The following is a 9,030-nucleotide window of genomic DNA, read 5'->3' on the forward strand; positions in this document are numbered from 1 at the left end:
CCGTAACTTCTAGAGGCGGAAATTTCAATACGAGGATCTTATTGCGTTGCGAGTCCCGGGGGTTGTTAATGGTCTTAGGTATAACCGAACTGCTATGGGCCATTTTGAGTCGAAAATGTTCTATGACGTTTTCAAGTTTTGATCATATAGTTTTTGAATGAATCACATTTAATATATAATGTGCCAAAATTGTTTTTGCTTGAAAATTTTACCTTTATTAAAAGTGCGAAAATTCTGCAGCAGATTTTCATTTTAAACATTGCGATTTCATTTAGATAGCATTGTCTTTCAGATTCTTACTGGAAGTTAAGAATCCTTCAGTAAAACACTCCAATCATATATCGAAAACGGGGGACCAGAGACACATGTCAAAGAACATTTTCAACTCAAAATCGCCCATAGTTGCTCAGCTCTACCACCATTTTTTCGGGACACCGTGTTTAACTTGTTTAAAATGAAGCAATATCTATAGAGTTTTTTGGTCCATTTTAATTTTACATATAGTATTACGGTAAATACAGAAAAATTACAATAACTAATCTTATTTATGATAATACTATCCTTTGCCTTATTATTCTTGCTCGTTATTTTTTATTTCGTTCATTAATAGATGTAATTTTAGAAGCAGGAATGGAGAACGGTTCAGTCCACCTCAGAGTCCAGTATAGAGCCCCCCCATCCAAGACAAAACGAAAATTTTAAATTATTTTATTGGCTCACTTAAAGTACGTTTTGATGACGTGCCTGACGGGGACGGCGAGAAATACGTGGTTTCTTTTTACCTCTGTCACTATGACTCGCCTCTTCTTCCATACTCCCCACCTCCCATCCCGGAGAAAGGGGTCTCTTTTCTCCATTTCTGCTTCTAATATTACATCTATCCCTGTTTCGTTCAAAAATTTTAATATTGGCTTGGTACCAAAGGGCATTTAAGTGTAAATAACATAACTTTTTTGCAGTGTAACATTTGATTGGGTTCCATTCGAAAATATTGTTCACTTCAAATGCTCCACTAACATGAGCCAAGAGGTATGTACCAAATAATACCAATATATTGTTCATTACGTACTTATAATGTTTAGAACAATAATACTAATAACACATTTGAAAATAAAGGGAAACGTTAATGATTTTCTTTTCGTTCCTGTGGATGGACTGACATTGTATGGTTGTGACGACGCTTTCCCATCCCAGATACTTTCATTCAGCGAAACTGTTATAGTTACAGCGGAGCCATCGTTAAAAGTTGTACCTTCGCTCAGCCTTCTCAAGATGGAAAACACGGTGATTATTCACTTTCGATACAAATGGAGACAAAAGCTTCAATATTTTTACTTTAATATATGTCCCATTAAAGGGAGGGTGAAATGAAATATCAAGTGATTTTTTATCGATTTTCTACTAATTATAAGAAAAATCTCTTAGTGAAGAATCCATGCAGGAAATGTCTCCAAAAGATTTTAAAATTCAGATAAGGTTGAGATTTTATGGATAATTTGAAAATCGCGTAATGCCCAGCCTTCTCGTTAACAAACATTACATGGCACGCTCCATGCCTATTGAAATTTAGTGCGAGATTTGATAAAAGAAATCAAAAATTGCGCCCGACGTGACAATCGTGGCTCGAGATGTAGATCGTGCAACAGAAATTTTGTTAACAAAGGCAGGGTGTTACGCGGTTGGTCGGACGTGCATATTTCAAATTACTCATAAAATCACATCCTAATTTGAATTTCAAAATCATTCCGAGGTATTTCCTGAATGTTTCACTATGCAGACTGGGCTATGAGTCGGACTGAAGTAAATACTAACCGTTCTCCATTCCTATTTCTAAAATTACATCCATCCCTGCTACCAGATATAGACATAATTTTTTACTTTATAAATTTATGTATGTATTTCAGGTGTCTTTCCTTTTAGTTTTTTCAAGTTTCTTAGTTTCCCTCTTTCTAACGGTTTCTCGACAAGTATCGGCAACTCGTCCAAGGAATAGGTCGTTCCTAATGGACATTTTCCACAACTTTTGGGACACTGTGTTCACATTCTTTTATGAGCGTAAGTATTTCTCTTCGAAAGCAAACTAAATATTACTTCTCACTCTTAAGCATTTGAAATAAGGATAAGCCTCGAATTAGTAGGCTAAGGAAAAACTTGAATCTAGTAAGCCTTGTCCTAGAAGGTTTTTTTTATTTAGCTTATCCGAATCCGTCAAGAATTCTGTCAGCGAGGATAGTATGCGTGTCTTGGCTTGTAAGTGTCCTCATCATTTTCATTGAACTGTCCAGCAACCTCAAATCAGAGTTCTCGATCAAGACGTACAATACTATATCATCGATTAAAGACCTCGTGAATCACGATGATACCAATCCACACGTAATGAAAAATGCAATGTTGTATCGATATATCACCTTCATGGCAAGTATAATTCAATTATTTTGTTTCCCTTTGATATTATGTAGTAAATGCATTTGTATAATTCGTCATTGTGATCGCTAAAACGTTATGACACCGTTTTCATGCCTGCACGTTAAATGAAAGTGAAACTAAGCTACTCGGGTGTTTTTAAGCAGTTGCAGCTCTGAAGTTTGCAGTCGAAGTGACCCTTAACACTAAATAGTCTTTTGGTTCAATGGTACGAAATATTCGAATTCCGTAAAACGGTGCTTGAATATTTTCGTCGGAAGGTTGAGAAAAACTTAACCCAGCCACTTCTAAAACATCAACAGTTTCGTAAAATTTAATAGCAAATTGTGACTGTGCCTAAAGATCAAACATATAAACAAAGAAACGCTGTTTCGAATATTATATTTGAGAAAGTGTCTATTTGTTTTTATATTTGACGCGTTGTATCAGGTATAATTATATTTTTGATTACCACTTAAGCTGTATGTGCGAGTAAAATATAGTCACTCACAGTCGTACTTACCATCATTTAGAATTTTTTTGAAATAGGAGCCTTTCAAGGACCTCTATAAAGAATCCATTGTAGAATTTTCTAAATTTCTCTAGACTGGTTGTACATATTTACATTCACTTTGAATTTCGTTCTAGAGAAATCAAAGTGATCATATGAATAAACTTTACCAAAAAATTCAAGGCAATGATTGGTTTTTCAATTTTGATGACATGATTGATGAAGATTTCGTTGAAAAACTAGCAAGAAGGCAACAGAAGCAGGCCTTAGTAATTCACCGGGAATATCTCAATCGGATTTTAGGTTACAATTTGCAGATGATCAAAACGAAAGATTGTAAAACTGAGGGCCATCCTTGTAATTTGGCGAATGTTTCTCGGATTCAAATTGGAGTTGACAGCGAAAAAAGGGACACTATGACAATAATGGTAGCGAAACACGTATACATGAACAAAAAGGCTATGGAGCTGATAAACTTGGGGTAAGTATATCACCTTTCAAAAATCACACGTCATCATGACAAGCTAAGGCTTAATATAAAGTTGGGTCGGATTGAAGAAGAAAATGATTCAGTGACCTTGTCAGTCCCTTTGAAAAGCTTGTAAATCACGCATTTCTATGGCTTTATACACTGACTAGCTGTTACCCGCGGCGTCGCTCGCGTGTAATAAGAACTTCCATCAAAATGATATAAAGAAAGGGTAGATTTTACTGATGACTAATATTTTTGTAGCACCCTAGGAGCGAAGGCACTCGGCGTTGCCCGTCAGCCCGTCGGGACATTTTTTATTACTTTTCGCGCGGACATTATTCCATAAAGAAGGGTTTTTAAGTTTTTGGCCGCCATTTAAAAAGATGGAAACAAATCGAACCCAAAAGACCATTCAGCCCGTCTATAGGTTAAAGGAAACCAGTGTACTAAATATTTGTGTAATCGGTTGAAACGCGGACTTTGTTGAATAGAGAATATTTTTCACATTTCTGGGCGCCATTTTTAAAGATGGCGGCGGACTGGAAAAATCTTTCTTAGTACGCGCCTACTACGAATGAGTAACGTTCCTGCAAATTTTCAGCCCTCTAGGGCAAGCGGTTTGGGCTGGGCGTCAGGAGAAAGAACCTTTGATTGCGGATTCTAAAAAATCTTTCTTATAATGATACCTACTACATAAGTATTACGTCCCTCAGGGCCGTCGAGATACAAGGTCAATTCGGTCAGTTTTATCGTGGCCCGGGCCATCTGTAGGGGTGTCTCAATGGATGGCCCGCGATTTCTTCATTTTTCCCTTGGGCCCGCAAACAATCTCGACGGCCATAAAGGCCCTGCAAAATTGCCGTTTCCTAGCTAAAGCGATTTGTGCTGGGCGTTCAATATCAGTCTGACATAATTGTAAAGCCCTATTATTTCAGTTCGCCCCTTTAATGCTAGATTTCGTTTTCAGGATCCTTGTTCTCTTCGAAACGAAATGCGCCGATTTTTACGAGTTCGAAAATGCCTTCAATTTGGAATTCATCACTTGGAAACCACCCCTGGAATCATTCGAGGCCCAGACACTGTCTGACACTTATGGCATATTTTTGCTTCTCATATACATGTCTTTATTCTCTGGATTAGTGTTTCTTTTGGAAGTTGCAGTCTACTGCGTAAATCTTTACTGTAAAGCGCACTACAGATCAACCCGTTTCGAAGCGTCCCGAGGAGTTTTCCCGCGTCAGCATCGTCGTCGGCCACTTAGGGCACGACGAAACGCGGTATTTTATTTTTGAAGATACTCGTCAATTCGCGGGACCATTCAATGATTATCCTTGATATAATAACTCAATTTATAAAACTGGTGCTTACAGTTAAAAGATGCGGACTTCGAATAGGACTTTCTCAAAATGTATCTGTTTTTGAGGGGACTTGCTCTTAAGTTTACAACGCGTGCGCATATAAACCAGATGAACGTTACGTCACTCACTTGAGGCTTTTGGCGTTGTTAATAGTGAATTTTCAAGTTTAAACAAAACAAAATAAATCGTGCACAGACGTAATAAATTAGCAAACTTAAGCTCTGCTACGGATCTAGTGATGATCGTCGGTGGTATGATTGGTACCAGTCTATTTCTTAAACCTTTACTCTAAAGCTAGATTCCCACTCGACTGAAAACAGGACGTAAACCCGGCAGAAAGGGGTTCAACCGATTTTTTATTTTTTGACGCCGATCTGGCGTATTTTGTAGGTCGTGTTCGTCGTTACGCTGGGTTCCCAGCCAATGAAATTAATTAACGATGTCATGCCTTTCAAGAGCGCATGCGTACGCGGGATCGATTGATAGCCGACGTTCATATATTGTGCTTCATATTAGCTGTTATAAGTAGTTGATCTCGGTTTTTGGGAAAAAAAATGGTACCTGATGGAAAATAGATGTATCAGTTTTCGCCCTCCAAAAAGCACTCCCATCCGTCACGCGTCAAAAATATTCTACCAGAGAGAATTTATAATAGGGAGTGGAAGCTCTTGCCCTTGACAGTGCTAAATACAATGTAGCTCAAACAAGTGGGCTGCGACGCTAAAACTGGCCAGGTAAATTTCCGGTCACATGACACTCCTTTAATTGCAAAGTTTGCCCTCACTCACTATTGGTTGTACAATTACCCAATAAGGGTTCGCGATTTCGAGTGCGACTGGCGCCATTTGGAGTTATTTTAAGTCGGACGTTCCCCTTTCCCTAAAAAGGTAGTGTCCATCTCCTCTAGAGACCCTCCCGCAACATTCTAGAACCACCTTAGAGGGAGGGGCCACAAAACATTTTACCGGAAATAGACCTGGCCAGTTTTGTTGATCAAGTGATTTTTGAGCTACATAATATTCCTCAGTTTCCACTCCCTATTATAAATTCTCTCTGATTCTACCGCCAAACTGGAAATTCGTTCGTAATGTGAACTTTCTACCGCCGGAGACCGGCGTACGTATCTTAAAATTTTTACCGTCGACTGCGTGATTTCCTTCGGTATTTTTCGGTAAAGTGGGAATCCAGCTTAAAGCTCACTACAGATCCACTCATTTCGAGGCATCATGAAACGTCAGCTCTTTCCGCGTATAAACGTCGTCCTCGTCAGACAAAATGGGCAAGACGAAACGGGGTGATTTATTTTTGAAGTTTTTCGTTAGTTTGCCGAACTTTACTACAACAGCTCTTATTAATATACTAACATCAAATGTTATAAAAAAGGATCAATCAACATTTTAATGCTTTGGATTTCAAACAGTCTTTTTTGCAAATTTAGTAGGTGTTAAGGTGACTTGTTTTTAAGGTTCAGGGCACTCGCATATCATAAAGATGAACGCGACGTGACTCACGTCAGGTCAGTTGGTGTGACTAGTGATTTTGCACTTTTAATCATAACATAAACTATAAGGCACATACGTAATAAATAAGCAAGTTGTCACGGATAATTTTAAATTTTAATGATGAACATCGGTGTTAAAAATAAATCTCTGTGGATTTTTAGTGCAAAAAAATTAAATGAAAGTAGTTAGTGATGAATTCTGTAACCTATTTAAATAGCAGCATTCATGAAACAACAAATCCGCCATTTTCTAATATAGCCCGAGAAGACAGAAACACCTTTAGAAATTTAGAAACTCAGAAACGAACGAACTGCAGATCTTTAAACTAGGCTCTCCAGCAGTGGGCAATGAATCTAATGAAGTCGCAACAGCGTGGAGGGAATGCAGATTCTTCCAAGGAAGACCATTTCATGAGCCATTTCATCTTGCTCAGCGTCCAAAGTTCATTATAATAATTGTCTTACTTCAAACAAAAATGTACCAAATAGGTAACCAAAATGTCACCTCAAGATGCAATTTGGTATTAATTGATTAGCAACTACATGTGTAAAATTTAAATACTAAATTATTCAAGCAACATAAAAGTTTTATTCGTAGCTTGCTAGGCTGATTTTTAACCTTTGCCCATACTAAAGTTGAATTATCACTAATAAAATATGCACAAAAGATTGTTGTAGAAAAATTCGACCAAACAAACATAATTTAAATATATATTGGGCTTTACCAACCTCTTAAAAACCTTTAGAAATAAAATTTGAAAAGAAAACGGGTCAAAGGTTGAGCAAGAAAAAACTGCGTTTTCGGGAAACCGTTATTTAGGGAACAGCGGTATTGAGGATCATTCATACGGGAACCGCTTATCTGAAGGTTTCCCATAAATAACGATACATAATTTGAATGAGATGGCATAGATTCTCTCGTAAATCACGTCTACTCTTATAAGGAAGTTTTTTGCAATAAAATATAGCCCTAAAATTTGGTGGTTGGGATAGGTTGTGTTCCAAATTCAATTATAGTTTAGTGAGAGTAAATGTTACAGACAAGGAAAAGACGTATAAATAAACAATATTAAATTTTAAAAGTAAGCAAATTGTGCTCGGTTTTCGGAAAAAAAGAAAACTCAATCTAGCTGCTCTTAAATTTGAAAGAATAATTGGTTTTAACAGTGGCTCACAGACCTATTTTTCTATATAATGAGCTTTACTTTCGATCAATGTCGGGGCTGGTAGCGGCATGTTATTTGATACGAAACATAACCTTAGTTTCGATAGAACAATTAACCACCTGTTTCTGCTGTTGATATCCCAAATTATGTATAATTTTTCCCGTCTACCTGCCGTGTTAGACTTTTTTCTATAACTCAATGCTAGTACAGCAGAAGTTGTATTATTTAATTATATCTAACAGAGGTGTGGCCAAAGGAGCTTAATGGAACTGTTTCTATTACGAAACTGAAAATAGACTAGACCTGTGTCAAGGAGAAATTTATCAATATTAGTGTTTTAACATTGTTATGTGAACAGCTAATTGCTTTTATCTCTCGGCAGCTTTATTTCGGGCTTCATCTGTCGCCGTTGTGGAATTTGGTCCATTTGGGTATTCACTATTACTACGAATAACAACTTAAATTAAGTTTTACCACGATAATGTAACTAACCGCGTTTCAATAATGTAACGAGCAAGATTTTCCAAAACCTTTTCCTATTTTACACCGGTTTTAATTTGGTTAATCTCGGAATTAAATTCATATATTTGATAAACAAAATCAAATTATCTTTAGAGCTACTTGGGCTATAAATGATCATATTTTTCGTGAAGCTGATCTTCACATGCTGGTCACTGACAAAGCGTTATATTAATTTGAGTTCAAACTATATGACAACAGTATTTTGACTGATACGATAGTTAAAATATGAATAGTTTATAAATGCTTATGTTGTTGCGTGTTAATTTTAACTTTTGATAAGAAATCCAATGCATATTTGGTCTTTGATACCAATTGCTCATGTTCATCGAGCATTTTGTTTATTTAACTAAAGAAATCGGAAAGGCTCAGTAATGGATGTGACACATTGGTATGGCATGAAAATGTTTGAAGCGGTACCAACTTACTTCAAATACAGGTAAATTTTTACCAATTTGTCTCTTACACGCGATGGTCAGTATTAACGTTAAGTAAAACGGACGAGGAAAAATTAGTTTAAGAAATCTGTGCCACTATAACATCTAGTCTGGTATTCGTTTGAAAATTTAAGCCCCATCGTATTCTAAGGGAGCTAAGACTTGATACTGGATCTCATGTATAAGGAAGGCTTTTTAATTGACTGTAACGTTTTTCGTTTTATGTTTACTGTTTTGAAACAATTCCACTGAAGTAAAATCCGGGCCCTTAATATGTGGTTAAAATTTCAAGATCCTTCCAATAGCAACTTTATTTTTCAAAAAATAAAGTTGCTAAGGCTGGTTTTAATTTCCATAAAATTAATCACAGATTTTGACGAAAAACTGTGAAATACCAAATAAAACCCCATTTTGAAAACATACTAATTAATTCAACAGGTTCATCAACAAAACGAGGGTCGTAATAGGTGTAATTATGGTAGGTGGAATACTCGTAAAATATTAAATGCCAAACATCAATAAAGGTGTTGGAATGGCTGAGGCGGATTTCCCTCTCTCTTAATAGTTGGGTATTTCATTACAGGAGACAGAATTGTTACAGCCAGCAGTAAACCTCTATAACGCCATGAAGGAGTACATTGATCGATCGTTCAACACCAAGTA

The 9,030-nt window shown here is 36.7% G+C and overlaps 1 protein-coding gene across 1 annotated transcript; it reads left to right on the forward strand.

The window, feature by feature from the left end:
* Positions 1-2,516: 2,516 nt before the first annotated feature.
* LOC149713152 (uncharacterized) lies at positions 2,517-7,507 on the forward strand. The gene is made up of 2 exons (XM_089846457.1): positions 2,517-3,395; positions 4,354-7,507. The coding sequence occupies exons 1-2, from the start codon at positions 3,070-3,072 to the stop codon at positions 4,676-4,678; spliced, it is 651 nt and encodes a 216-aa protein (XP_089702583.1). The 5' UTR covers positions 2,517-3,069; the 3' UTR covers positions 4,679-7,507.
* Positions 7,508-9,030: the final 1,523 nt, after the last annotated feature.

The sequence above is a fragment of the Phalangium opilio genome, unplaced genomic scaffold (assembly GCF_054372755.1).
Source record: "Phalangium opilio isolate 3A_F unplaced genomic scaffold, DU_Popi_V2 ptg000009l_1, whole genome shotgun sequence".
NCBI lineage: Eukaryota > Metazoa > Arthropoda > Arachnida > Opiliones > Phalangiidae > Phalangium > Phalangium opilio.